Genomic DNA, 15,155 nt, shown 5'->3' with positions numbered 1-15,155 from the left:
TGGTTCCTCAGTCTTTCTGATTTTCATGACCTTTTGAAGAGTACAGGTCAGTTATTTTATAGAATGTCCTTCAATTTGGATTTGTCTGATGTTTCCTCATGCGTAGGATCAGTGTATGTATTACTCCATAGGAATATCACAGACATGTTGTGCCCTTCTCAGTGATCATATCGGGAGGCACTTGATGTTGATTTGTCTAATTACTGTTGATGATGTCTAATTACTTTGATTGCTTGGTTAAGGTGGTGTCTGCTAGGTTTCTCTTCTGTATAGTTACTGCTTTTCCATTAATAATTAATAAGTAACTTGTGGGGAGGCATTTTGAGGCTACGTCAGTATCTTGTTTCTCATCAGATTTTTTACCCACTATTTTTACCACCCATTGATAATTCTTGCCTGAATTATTATTACAAAAGTTGTCAAATGGTGACTTCTCATTTGATAATTGCTTCAACATTTATTCATTGATATTGAGATTTTACTGTAAGGAAGAGTTTTCTCCATATTTACTTATTTATTCATTTATTTATATCAATGTATTGGGGCTCTCTAGGAAAAACAATTGGAGATTCACATCTACATATTTTTATCTATATTATCTGTACACATAATATAGATACAAATGTATAAAGAGACTTAGTAGAAAGAATTGGCTCGTGTAGTTACAGAGGCTGGCAAGTCCAAAATCTTTAAGCCAGTGTTACTAGGTCCATCATAGTCAGTGTGGACTCATAGGTTTTTATTTTAATTAATAGATTATAATTTGTTAGAATGCTTTAATTTGATGCTCAGATTGTCGTTGATTTGGCCAGTGAGAACCTTGAGTTTGGCTTCTCTCTACTTTTGGCATGTTCCCATCATTCTCTGAACCACTTCCTTACTTTCTGGCACAGTAGGAAGTTCCAGAATCATTTTGTACTTTGCCAGCCCTGAAATCAGCCATTTATCCAGGAAGCCCTGGTTTTATTTAGCGGAGAATGGTATATAGAAGCCATAATCTGGGGGCTAGGTATTATCATTGTTCTTGGAGTGTCTTTGCTTCCAGTGGTGAGAACTAGGAAACATACATGCACATATACACACACCACTCTATTTCTATATTAGTTTCTGTATTAAATACCATGAATTCATACTGATACCTTCAGTTCTAAAACTATACCTATGGGAGCCTGGTGCAGTGGCTCACGCCTGTGCAGAGGCCCAAGTGGGTGGATCACCTGAGGTCGGTAGTTCAAGACCAGCCTGGCCAACGTGGTGAAACCCTGTCTCTACCAAAAATACAAAAATTAGCCAGGTATGTTGGTGCGCACCTGTAGTCCCAGCTGCTTGGGAGGCTGAGGCAGGAGAATCACTTGAACCTGGGAGGCAGAGGTTGCAGTGAGCCGAGATCGCAGCACTGCACTCCAGCCTCGGTGACAGAGCAAGATTCTGTCTCAAAAAATAATAACTAACTTACTAAATAAATACTATACCTATAGGGTTCATTCTTACCTGCCTTTAAAAATATATATATTTCAGGCCAGGCACAGTGGCTCACACCTATAATCCTAGCACTCTGGGAGGCCAGGGTAGGTGATCATTTGAGGTCAGGAGCTCGAGACCAGCCTGGCCAACATGGTGAAACCCCGTCTCTACTAAAAATACAAAAATTAGCTAGGCATAATGGTGTGCGCCTGTAATCCCAGCTAGTCGGGAGGCTGAGGCAGGAGAATCTCCTGAACCCTGGAGGTGAAGGTTGCAGTGATCCACGATCGCGCCATTGCACTCCAGCCTGGGTGACAGAACAAGACTCCATTTCAAAAGAAAAAAAGGTACTTGGGTTATATCTTTTTTTTCCCCCTTTCAGTGTGGTTATATGGTTGATTTGGAATACTGTTAGGTTCATTAACTTCTGTTTGTATTATATTTTAGCATTTTTCTCCCTCCTCATTGATTCTGTTTCATTTATTTCTTGAGTATGTGAAAGCATTATCACGGATCCAAAACCAAAAGTGAGAACTATACAAAAAGGTATATTCAAAGAAATGTTACCTACCCCCGCACGCTGCAGTGCTTTCTACCACCTTCCCACCTACTGCATGTAATAATCCATCTCATTCATTTTTGGTTTTTTCTTCCCATATGGCTTTCTACAGAAATGAGTAGGTAATGCTTATTTTCCTATCTTCCTTCCTTCCTTCCTTTCTTTTTTTTTTTTTTTTTTTTGAGATGGAGTCTTGCTTTGTCACTCAGGCTGGAGTGCAGTGGCACAATATCAGCTCACTGCAACCTCCACCTCTTGGGTTCAAGCGATTCCCCTGCCTCAGCCTCCCTAGTAGATGGAACTACAGGCATGTGTCATCATGCCTGACAAATTTTTGTATTTTTAGTAGAGATGGGGTTTCATCATGTTGGCCAAGCTGGTCTCCAAGATTACAGGCATGAGCCACCGCGCCCGGCCTTTTTTTTTTTTTTTTTTTTTTTTTTGAGACAGTTTTGCTCTTGGTGCCCAAGCTGGAGTGCTGGAGTGCAGTGGTGCGATCTTAGCTCACCGCAACCTCCGCCTCCCGGGTTCAAACAATTTTTGTAGTTTTTCTTTTCTTTTTCTTTTTTGAGACGGAGTTTCGTTCTTGTTGCCTAGGCTGCAGGGCAGTGATGGCGCCGTCTTGGCTCACCGCAACCTCCACCTCCCAGGTTCAAACAATTCTCCTGCCTCAGCCTCCCAAGTAGCTGAGATTACAGGCATGCACCACCATGCCCAACTAATTTTGTATTTTTCGTAGAGATGGGGTTTCTCCATGTTGGTCAGGCTGGACCTGAACTCCCGACCTCAAGTGATCCACCCACCTTGGCCTTTTTTTTTTTTTTTTTTTTTTTAACAGAGTCTCTCTTTGTTGCCCCGGCTGGAGTGCAGGGGCATTATCTCAGCTCACTGCCACCTCTGCCTCCTGGATTCAAGCGATTCTTCTGCCTCAGCCTCCTGAGTAGCTGGGATTACAGGTTGCACGCCACCACTCCCGGCTAATTTTTGTATTTTTAGTAGAGACAGGCTTTCTCCATATTGGTCAGGTGGGTCTCGAACTGCTGACCTCATGATCCGCTCACCTCGGCCTCCCAAAGTGCTGGGATTACAGGCTTGAGCCACCGCGCCCAGCCTGTTTTTTTTTTTTTTTTTTTTTTTTTTTTTTTTTTTTTGTTAAGTAGAGATGGGGTTTCATCATGTTGGCCAGGCTGGTCTCGAACTCCTGACCTTAGGTGATCACCTGCCTTGGCCTCCCAAAGTTCTGGGATTACAGATATGAGCCACCATGCCCAGCTCCTATCTTCCTTTCTTTCTTCCTTAAAAACATACTATAATATCCTTTTGCTCTTTTTTTTTTTTGAGACTGAGTCTCACTCTGTCACCCAGGCTGGAGTGCGGTGGCATAATCACAGCTCACTGAACCTTCTATTTCCTGGATTCAAGCGATCCTCCCCTTAGCCTCATGAGTAGCTGGGACTACAGGCACATGCCACCATGCCCAGCTAATTTTTGTATTTTTTGTGGAGGCAAGGCTTCGCCATGTTGCCCAGCCTGGTGTCGAATTCCTGGGCTCAAGCAATCTGCCTGCTTTGGCCTCCCAAAGTGCTGGAATTACAGGCATGAACCACCGTGCCCAGCCTCTTTTGCTTTTTTCGCCTAACAGTGTTCATACCAATTTGTAGAGTTCTTCATTCTTTCTTACAGCAGCATACTAGCCTTTGAGCATTTAGGCTATGAATGGGCATTTAGGTGGTTTCCAGTATTTTGCAATTACAAATTCTTTGAAGTGGGATTGCTGGATCCAAAGGCATAAACCTATATGTAGTTTTATTTGGTATTGCCTAATTCCCTTGCATAAAAGTTGTACTAATTTATATCCATACCAGCAACATATGAGAGTGTCTCTTCCCCTACAACCTCAGCAACAGAATATGATGTCATACTTACTAATTTTTGCCAATCTGATAGGTGAGAATGGTATCTCATTGTTTCATTTGCATTTCTTTTATTATGTGTGAGGTCAAACATCTTGTCTTATGCTTAAGGGATATCTATATCTATATCTAGTTTGTGAATTTTTTCTATCAGGTTTTTGAGTTTTTTCCAAATTAAAAATTAAATGAATAAAACATTTATTGATATAATTAATGTAGCATACAGTTCACCCATTTAAAGTGTACACTTTTGTGGTTTTTTGCATATTAATGGTTATGTAACCTTCACTACAATCTAATTTTAGAACTTTTTCATTACCCTGAAAAGAAACTCCATCCATATTCATTAGCATTCACTCCCCATTTGTCCCCAGTACCCCGGTCCTAAGCAACCATTAATCCACTTTCCCCATAGATTTGTCCATTCTGGACATTTGATATAAGTGTAATTTATATTATATACTACAAATTATATTATTTTTCCTGTAATATAAATAAAATCTTACAACATATGGTCTTTTGTGACTGGCTTTCTTCACTTAATGTAAGTGATGTAATGCTTATAGTGTTCCAAGTACTGTTTCTAAATGTTTAATCCCCATAACAACTCTATGAAATAGTTACTGTTATTATCCCCATTTTATAGATGAGGAAACTGAGGCACAGAGAGGTTAAATAGCTTGCCTCTGGTCACACAGCATTAAGAAGATGGGCTTAATTAGGCAAAAATAGATTAATTAGGCACACACTTGTAATTTCAGCTACTCGGGAGGCTGAGGTGAGGGGATCTCTTGAATCCAGAAGGTCGTGGCCGCAATGAGCCCTGATTGTGCCGCTATACTCCAGCCTGCGCAACAGAGTGAGATCCTGTCTCACAAAAAAAAAAGTAGATGAGCTTTGGAGTTATACAGACTTCAGGTTCTAGCTCTATCACTTGCTGTGTGATTTATGGACTATTATGTAAACTCCATCAGTGTTTCTCATTTGTTTGTTAAATGAGTATAACAATGGCTGAGTCCTAGAGTTATAGAGAGTTAAATGATATGACATCAGGTGTACCTGAGATGCCAGCTTTTTAAAAATAAATCATATACCATGAAATTCACCCTTTTAAAGTGTGTAATTCAGTGGTTTTAAAGTATATTTATAAGGTTACACAACCATTACATTATCTAATTCCAGAACATTTCCGTTTCCCAGGCCAGGCGCGGTGGCTCACGCCTATAATCCCAGCACTTTGGGAGGCCGAGGCGGGCAGATCACTTGAGGTCAGGAGTTTGAGACCAACCTGGCTAACATGGTGAAACCCTGTTTCTAGTAAAAATACAGGCGTGGTGGCACCCGCCTGTAGTCCCAATTACTTGGGAGGCTGAGGCGGGAGAATCACTTGAACCCGGGAGGCAGAGGCTGCAGTGAGCCGAAATTGTGCCACTGCACTCCAGCCTGGGCAATGGAGTTTCCAAAAAAAAAGAATTTCCATCATCCCAAAAAGAAATTCTGTACCTATCAGCAGTCACTCCTCATTCCCTCTAGTTTCTGGCAACCACCAACCTATTTTCTGTCTCTATAGATTTGTCTATTATGGACATTTCATAAAAATAGAATCATACAATAGGTAGTCTTTTGTATCTGGCTTCTTTCACTGAGCATGATGTTTTCAAGGTCATCCATGTTATAGCGTATCAATACTTCATTGCTTTTTATTGCCAAGTTATATTGTACAGATATACCATATTTTGTTTATCCATTCCTCAACTGATGGACATTTCGGTTGTTTCTACTTTTTGGCTACTATGAATAATGCTACTATGAACATTGGTGTATACAGTTTCGTGTGAACAGATTTTTCTTTTTTTTTTTAGACAGGATCTTACTCCAGTCACCCAGGCTGGAGTGCAGTGGCACCATCAAGGCTCACTGCTGCCTTGACCTCCCTGGGCTCAGGTGATTTTCTTTCTTTTTTTTTTTTTTTTTTTTTGAGACGGAGTCTCGCTCTGTCGCCCAGGCTGGAGTGCAGTGGCCAGATCTCAGCTCACTGCAAGCTCCGCCTCCCGGGTTTACGCCATTCTCCTGCCTCAGCCTCCCACGTAGCTGGGACTACAGGCGCCCGCCACATCGCCCAGCTAGTTTTTGTATTTTTTTTTAGTAGAGACAGGGTTTCACCGTGTTAGCCAGGATGGACTGGATCTCCTGACCTCGTGATCCGCCCGTCTCGGCCTCCCAAAGTGCTGGGATTACAGGCTTGAGCCACCGCGCCCGGCCAGCTCAGGTGATTTTCTCACTGCCTCAGCACCCCCACCCCGAGTAGCTGGGACTACAGGTGTGAGCCATCATACCTGGCTAATTTTTTTTTTTTTTGTAGAGACGGGGTTTGGCCATGTTGCCCAGGGTGGCCTCAAACTCTTTGGCTCAAATGGTCCATCCACCTCGGCCCCACAAAGTGCTGGGATTACAGGCGTGAGCCACCGCATCCAGCCGGGTTTTCAGTTCTCTTGGGCATATACTTAGGAGTGGAACTGCTGGATCATACGGTGACTCTGTTTAACTTTTTTAGGAACTGCCAAACTCTTTTTCCAAAGTAGCTCCATTCTTTTATATATCCCCAATGACGTGCAAGTATTCCTATTTCTCCACATCCTCTCTGACACTTACTATCTGTCTCTTAGTTATGCTAGAGGGTGTGGAGCGGCTGCGGTGGCTCACTGTGGTTTTGATTTGCATTTCCTTAGTAATAAATAATGGGCTGGGCACAGTGGCTCACGCCTGTAATCCCAGCACTTTGGGAGGTAGAAGTGGGCACATCGCCTGAGGTCAGAAGTTCGAGACCAGCCAGGGCAACATAATAAAACCGTGTCTCTACTAAAAATAAAAAATTAGCTGGGTGTGGTGGCACAAACCTGTAATCCCAGCTACTTGGGAGGCTGAGGCAGGAGAATCACTTGAGCCTGGGAGGCAGAGGCTGCAGTGAGCTGTAATCGCACCACTGCACACAGCCTGGGAGACACAGTGAGACTCTGTCTCACAGATAAATAAATAAATAATGGTGATGAGTATGAGATGCTGACTTTTAGGTCAGCTCTTTCTGCTCCCCAAGCTGGGTTTCCTCCAGAAAGTCTCTCCTCAGTTTCTGTTCATCTCTCCTGACTAGACTCAGCAGTCATTTTGGGCTCTTGGATGCTGATTGATACCCTCTTAGTGAGGTACTCTCCGAGAGACCTTTGGGTGAGTTCTGATGGTTGTTGTGTGTTGTGTGTCTAGGATTCAAGGCATGTGTTCCTATCTTCAGGTTTGATGTTATTCTTGAGGCTGGCACAGCCATCAGGCAGACTTGCCAAACTGCTGGGACAAAGCCAGCCTTCCCCCTGGACATCCCCGTGAACAGGATCCAGGGTTCTTGAGCAGGAAACAGTCTTGAGAGTCTTATCCTTCTTTTTGCAATAAGATGGTTAGAACCCTTTACCCCTATTCTGCCAGACTGGGGAGAATCTTTGTTTTCTTTTTTTTTTTTTTTTTAAATTTCTGTAGGAAGAAATTCTACTGGCCCCATTTACCACCAGCCAGTATTTTAGTAGACTTCTGTGTTAGAAGAATGCTTTGCTCTGACCCAGATCCCACCTTCTGCAGCACATGCCAATTTCCCCTTATGCTCTCCTTTCTTGGAAGATGTGAGAGACAGCCGCTCCCTAGGAGGGGCTTCATTCTCTGTTCAGACAAAACCACCTTTGGTTAGAGAAGCCCTCACGTGAGGAAGTCCAGACCAAGCCAGGCCCCTCCAGGAGACTTTAAAGATGGAATGACCTTGTCACTTGGCGATTGCTTGGGCAGTCTGCTTTGAAAAAGAGAACTTCTGACAGGCTTCGGGTCATGTGTTTATCCTGAGGCTGGGCCATTCCAAACTCATGTTTCAAGAGTTTAAAGTTTGCGTCCAGCTAGCCCGTGGGTGGTAATCAAATGCAGGTGGAGACCATCTGGCCGGGCCTGTCCCACCCAGCCAAGTGAGGGCTGGCCTGCCCACCACAGAGCTGGCCCAGAAAGCACCCCGCGTGGAGACAGATGGTGGACACATGCGTGTGCACGCATGCACACCTCTAGGCACGTGTGCAAATGGACCCTCCTTAGTGAAGTGGTGCTGTGTGGATGCATCTGATCCAGTGATTTCTTTCTCTGCCTTTGAGGGTTCTTCCCATTATGCAGCTGAAGAGGAACAAGTTTCTTTTAGTCTGTTTCTCAAGTTTTTGTGGTTAGAAATCATGTACTTTTCTTGGCCCAAGATGAAAGCCCTGGAGTAATAGTCTCATACATTTTACAAAGCTGCCTCTAATTGGTGGCTGCTTAAAATCTTCCCTTTGCCCTACTGACCCATCTCCCTTTACAGAGTTTTAACTCCAGTCAATCTTGCATTACCCCAGGTTTTCACACCCCTCCCAAACCTGCAACTCCAGGGAGGTAGCTCTCCCAACTTCAGTTTGGTAGCTGTTCCCCAGCCTCCCTGCACTGAACTGACCCCAAGCAGGGTAATTCAGCGAGGAAATAAAATAGCTTACATTGTGTTGTCCAAGCATCTTTTGCTGGCCTGGTCTCCAAAATTCCACATGTGTACCCTCAAAATGGATTCTGTTTCCCACATTGCTAGAGATACTTGGGGAAAATGCAAACCGTGGATATTTCTTTTAAATATAGTTGGGCCAGGTGCTGTGGCTCTTGCCTGTGTTCTTAGCACTTCGGGAGGCTGAGGCGGGAGGATTGCTTGAGCCTGGGAGTTCAAGGAGTAGCCTAGGCAATGTGTTGAGACCTATCTCTACAAAAGTTTTAAAAATTAGCTGGACATGTTGGTGTACACCTGTGGTTCCAGCTACTTGGGAGGTTGAGGTGGGAGGATTGCCTGAGCCCGGGAGGTCAAGGCTACGGTGAGCCACATTCACACCACTGTATAGAGCACTGTATCTTGCTCTATACAGTGTCTCAAAAATAAAAAAAGAAGGAAATAAGCTGGGCATGGTGGCTCATATCTGTAATCCCAATACTTTGAGAGGCAGAGGCCAGAGGATTGCTTGAGCCCAAGAATTCGAAACCAGTCTGGGCAACATAGGGAGACCTTATCTCTACTAAAAAAAAAAAAAAAAAAATGAGCCAGGTGCCATGGTGTGCCACCTACTCGGGAGGCTGAGACAAGAGGATCACTTGAGTCCCCAGGAGTTCACAGCTGCAGTGAGCTGAAGATCATGCCACTGCAGTTGCACTGCAGCCTGAGTAACAGAGTGAGACCCTGTCTCAAAAAAATAGATAGATGATAGATAGATAGATAGATACATACATACATACATATATACATACATACATATATACATACATACATACATACATACATACATACATACATACATAGGGCTTGATCATGATAATTTCTAATGATACCTTTTCAGTCCATTACAGAACTTAGCTTCTCAGAGGTGATCTTTCCCTGCAAAGTGCAGGAGGGCTTGGTTCACCCAGGCACAGAAAACTAGGACAGATATCAGCTTCTGAGACTTGGGAATCTCTTTCTATCCCATCTTCTGGCCTTGCCTCTCAGCGGTGATGATGATGAAGGAAAGATGCCACGTGGAATTCTAGGTTTGCGCATTGACTGCATCATCAGCCCTTGAGAATTCTCACCTCTGATTGCCTGTTCCGGGAGCTTGGTTGGCTATCATCTTAGTTTATGGTTTGTGTTTATATGCTGACGAGTTTACATGTGTATAATTATTGTGGCTCGTGTTTGTACAAGATATAATTACTGAAAATTATATCATGAATATTTTAATTTTAACCTTCCCATGCTGGCAAGCCTTATGTAGCTCTCCCTGGATGTTTCCTTTACCTGAGGAGGTGTGGCACCCCGCCAGCCAGGCCCAGCTCTCTGATCCACATCATTGCCCTCTCTGATGGAAGTCCCTTTCAGGGACTTCCCTTAGACTTGGGGCTCCTGAGTGTTTCCTGCAAACAGGGAGGTAGAGATTCTTGCCTTCTCTCATTGTCACTTTAATGAGTTATGGCCACAGAAGAAGTCATCCTCATTATTCTGGGTCACTGAGGGATGGGAAGGGAGGGCAACCCATGCATCTCTAGGGTTCTAGCAACTGAAGAGTACATGTGGAGTGCCAGGTTTCAGGAAGAGCTCGTGCTAATTGAGGAGTATGTGTTGGGTGCTGAATTACAGGAATAATATGGGCCCACCCAGTATTTGGAATCTGCCTTGGGACCTGTCCACAAATGCTGAGTTTGGAGGCCAGCCAGTGCCACCCAAGGTTGTACCCTTGTGGGGCAGAGTGGAGGTGGGAGTGGAGAAAGGATCTCATCCTCACAGAGTGTATTAGTCCATTCTCACACTGACATAAAGACATACCTGAGATTGGGTAATTTATAAAGAAAATAGGTTTAGGCCGGGCGCGGTGGCTCAAGCCTGTAATCCCAGCACTTTGGGAGGCCGAGACGGGCGGATCACGAGGTCAGGAGATTGAGACCCTCCTGGCTAACACGGTGAAACCTCGTCTCTACTAAAAAATACAAAAAAAAAACTAGCCGGGCGAGGTGGCGGGCGCCTGTAGCCCCAGCTACTCGGGAGGCTGAAGCAGGAGAATGGCTTAAACCCGGGAGGCGGAGCTTGCAGTGAGCTGAGATCCGGCCACTGCACTCCAGCCTGGGCGACAGAGCGAGACTCTGTCTCAAAAAAAAAAAAAAAAAAAAAAAAGAAAATAGGTTTAATTGACTCACAGTTCCACATGGCTGGGAAGACCTCAGGAAACTTACAATCTTGGTGGAAGGGGAAGAGGGTGGCAGGCGCAAGAGAGTGGGCAAGAGCAGGGAAAACTGCCTTAGAAACCCGTCAGATCTTGTGAGAACACTATCACAAGAACACCGAGGGAGAAACCACCCCCATGATCCAATCATCTCCCACCTGATTCCTCCCTTGACATGTGGAGACTATGGGGATTACAATTCAAGATGAGATTTGGGTGGGGACACAGAGCCAAACCATACCACAGAGCATATAGCCTTGTGGCTCACAGGACGTGTATCTTTAGCAAACAAAGTAGATGTCTATTAACAGCCTGAAGGAATGAGGAGCATGAACAAGGGAGATTTTCAGCAGTGTTGCCTCAGTCATCCAGGAAGGAATGTTCCACAGCCACAAAATTTGGCACTCATAATTCAGAGTGCCAGCAGTAGAATTTGGCCAGGCCAAGGTCACATCCACATACCCATAGCTGGCAGGAGGACGAGGCAAGAGTTCTGGTTCCTTACGGGCTTCTTGGGTTCCCTCCCAACAAGGCTCACATCATGGGATACTCCTCTGAATGGAGGGTTTGGATACTGGGGCCACCATAAGAAGGGGGAGAACTTTAGACTTTCAAGAGAGTGTTTTTCCTAAGGTAATTGAGCTTAAAACACTTGATTTTTATGTCTTTCAGGTTTACAGGAACAGATGGACCTAGTGGTTTTGGCTTTGAGTTGACCTTTCGTCTGAAGAGAGAAACTGGAGAGTCTGCCCCACCAACATGGCCCGCAGAGTTAATGCAGGGCTTGGCGCGATACGTGTTCCAGTCAGGTAGGAGGCCAGGGCTGGCTGCTGTGCTGGTCCTTTTGCCATGAGCCTGGTTGGCTTTGAGTACTAGCAGGTATATTTTCATGTTTGTGGAGTGGCCTTTCCTGGGAGTACTATGCCCCAATTCTGCCATGAGGGTGGCTTGTTTTGCCTGGTGTTTCCTGGTTGGAAAGCCAACTGGGCCGTGGCAGAGAGGGGTACTCTCCTGTGCCCTCCAGCAGCAAGTTCTGTGTTATGTTGTGCCACCCTACGCCCTTGTCATGTTTCATGGAGGGTTTCTTTCATGTCATCTGATATGATATGTTTCTGTGTGGCTAATTGCTCAGAAGCATTTCCCATCTGACCTCAGATTTTGTTTCTTTGTTTTTGTAAGTAGCCTTCAAATGAAAGCCAAGATATTTTTTTCCCAACTCTTTTGCTCTTGAACTATCACAGACAAAGTGCAGAGCAAGCCATGGTCTCTCAAAGCATGGTTCTTATACCACCTGGCTCTGAACTACCTGGAGAGCTTGTTGCAAACACATATTCCTAGGCCCCATTGCAGATGTCTGACTCAGAATCTTTGGGAGTGATGTTCCTTGGTGCTTCTGGTAGAGACTAAATTTGGAGAACCATAGATCTGGTAGCTTCTCTAGTTACAGTGACTTTTTTTTTTTTTTGAGATGGAGTTTTGCTCTTATTGCCCAGGCTGGAATGCAATGGCACAATCTCGGCTCACTGCAGCCTATGCCTCCCAGGTTCAAGCGATTCTCCTGCCTCAGCTTCCTGTGTAGCTGGGATTATAGGCATGTGCCACCACGCCCAGCTATTTTTTTTTTTCTTTTAGTAGAGACGGGATTTCTCCATGTTGCTCAGGCTGGTATCGAACTCCTGACCTCAGGTGATCCGCCCACCTCGGCCTTCCAAAGTGCTGAGATTACAGGCATGGGCCACCGCCAGGCCAGGGACTTCTTTTTTCAAACCTTGAGTAGGTTATACATTTGGGGTACAATAGACCTGTCTAGGTTGAACCCCTCTGCCCACATTTCACACCTGTGGGAGCCAGTTGTTGGCACAGGAGGCAGATCCATAACTACCACCTACCATTGTATGCCCTGTGAAACAGTCTCCTCATGGAGGCTACAGTGGGTCTTCTCTAAGCAGGAGTTCCTAAATCTGGCTGCCCATCAACCCCTTAGAGGAGCTTGTCAACACACTGATTTCCAAACCTTCCTGTGGGACTCCAGTTGAGTTAGCCAGAAGTGGGACTAGGGCAGGCCGGGCGCAGTGACTCACGCCTGTAATCCCAGCACTTTAGGAGGCCGAGGCGGTTGGATCACTTGAGGTCAGGAGTTCGAGACCAGCCTGGCCAACATGGTGAAACCCCATCTCTACCGAAAATACAAAAATTAGCCGGGCATGGTGGTAGGCACCTGTAATCCCAGCTACTTGGGAGGCTGAGGCAGGAGAATCGCTTGAACCTGGGAGGCAGAGGTTGCTGTGAGCCAAAATTGTGCCACTGCACTCCAGCCTAGGCAACAGAGCAAGATTCCATATCAAAAAAAAAATTAATGGCCGGGCGCGGTGGCTCAAGCCTGTAATCCCAGCACTTTGGGAGGCCGAGACGGGCGGATCACGAGGTCAGGAGATCGAGACCATCCTGGCTAACACGGTGAAACCCCGTCTCTACTAAAAATACAAAAACTAGCCGGGCGAGGTGGCGGGCGCCTGTAGTCCCAGCTACTAGGGAGGCTGAGGCAGGAGAATGGCGTAAACCCAGGAGGCGGAGCTTGCAGTGAGCTGAGATCCGGCCACTGCACTCCAGTCCGGGCGACAGAGCCAGACTCCGCCTCAAAAAAAAAAAAAAAAAAAAAAAAAATTAATAATCACAGTAGTTGTGAAATAGAACAACACTAATAATGGAACAAATTATTATTATGTGCCTTTTTTTTTTTTTTTTGAGATGGAGTGTCGCTCTCTCCCCCGGCTGGAGTGCAGCAGCATGATCTCGGCTCACTGCAAGCTCCGCCTTCTGGGTTGAGGCTATTCTCCTGCCTCAGCCTCCCAAGTAGCTGGGACTGCAGGCACCTGCCACCACGCCTGGCTAACTTTTTGCATATTTTAGTAGAGATGGGGTTTCACCTCGTTAACCAGGACGATCTCAATCTCCTGACCTCACGATCCGCCCGCCTCAGCCTCCCAAAGTGCTGGTATTACAGGCGTGAACCACTGTGCCTGGCTTTATTATGTACCTTCTTATGTGTTGCAGTGTGAGGTATATAACATCAACTATGTAGCATTTTCCCAAAAATATTTAACCTGAATCAAATTATAAACAGACAAATCCAGATTGTGAGACACTTTAAAGACAAATGCCTATATTCTTAAAAAATGTCAGTGCTCTAATCCCAGCACTTTGAGAGGCTGAAGCAGGAGGATCGCTTGAGCTCAAGAGTTTGAGACCAGCCTGGGCAATGAAGCAAAATCCCGTAAATTGAAGATTAGCCAGGTGTGGTGGCATGCCTATAGTCCTAGCTACTTGGGAGGCTGAGGTAGGAGGACCATTTGAGCCCAGGAGGTTGAGGCTGCAGTGAACCATGATTGTGCCACCACATTCCAGGCTGGGCATCACAGTGAGACCCTACCTAAAAAAAAAAAAAAAATACACACACCAATGCTGTGAAAGACATAAAAAGGCAAGGGGCAGGGGCTGTTCTACATTAAAGGAAACATGGCAGTTTAAATGCACTGTTGACCCTTGATTAGATCCTAAATTGGAAAAGAAAAAAAAAAAAGTCATTTTTTAAGAACAGTTGGAAAAATATGAATATACACTGTGTATTAGTTAATAGTATTGTACACAAAATACCCTGGATGTGATTATGGTGTTACGGTTATACAGGATAACGTCCCTGTTGCTAGGAGATAAAGGCTAAAGTATTAATGGATAAAAGGACCTGATGTCTTTAACTTAATTGTCAAATGATTCAAATGATATAACTTAATTGTCAAAAAATAAAACATCTGTGTATGAAGAGAAGCTAAAGCAAATGGGGCAAAATGTTAACAACTGTGAAGCTAGGTGAATAGTATTTGGGTATTCATTGTATCGTTCTTTTAACTTTTCTGTAGGATTGGAAATTTTCAAAATAAAATAAAAGTTGTGACTGTTGAGTATACATTGACTAATATGTGCTCTGCAGGCCCTTTCTGTCCCTGATGGCCCCATTTACGGTGGTTATAATGTGCTTGCTGTAGTTTGTGTCTGCAGATCACTTTAAGCACGTCAGAAGGGAACAGGGTGACTACACTCCTAAAAGTGTAATACTTGACTTTCTGTTTTCCAGATTTTCTGTAACATGATTGTATTATTTAAATAACAGGTAAAACAAATCTTCTTTAAATTAGAACATGGCAGGAGATAATAGTAAATTGTTTAAATAATGGGAAAATGGTAAAGAAAAGTAAATGGTAACTGATTTAAGAGAGGAGACCGACCGGGCGCAGTGGCTCCCGCCTGTAATCCCAGCACTTTGGGAGGCCGAGGCGGGTGGATCACGAAGTCAGGAGATCAAGACCATCCTGGTTAACATGGTGAAACCCCATCTCGGAGGGGCGCGGTGGCTCAAGCCTGTAATTCCAGCACTTTGGGAGG

At 44.7% G+C, this 15,155-nt stretch overlaps 1 protein-coding gene across 2 annotated transcripts in view; it reads left to right on the top strand.

Annotated features, from left to right (window-relative positions):
- SUFU (SUFU negative regulator of hedgehog signaling) overlaps positions 1 to 15,155 on the top strand; it is a 133,723-nt gene that overhangs the window by 35,426 nt on the left and 83,142 nt on the right. For both annotated transcript variants that reach the window (XM_010356175.2, XM_010356174.2), the window contains exon 3: positions 11,388 to 11,524. In XM_010356175.2, coding sequence (XP_010354477.1) covers positions 11,388 to 11,524 — 137 coding nt within the window. The remainder of the gene's footprint in view (positions 1 to 11,387; positions 11,525 to 15,155) is intronic.

The sequence above is a fragment of the Rhinopithecus roxellana genome, chromosome 11, assembly GCF_007565055.1.
Source record: "Rhinopithecus roxellana isolate Shanxi Qingling chromosome 11, ASM756505v1, whole genome shotgun sequence".
Classification (NCBI taxonomy): domain Eukaryota; kingdom Metazoa; phylum Chordata; class Mammalia; order Primates; family Cercopithecidae; genus Rhinopithecus; species Rhinopithecus roxellana.
This window is presented reverse-complemented; position numbering and strand designations above follow the sequence as displayed.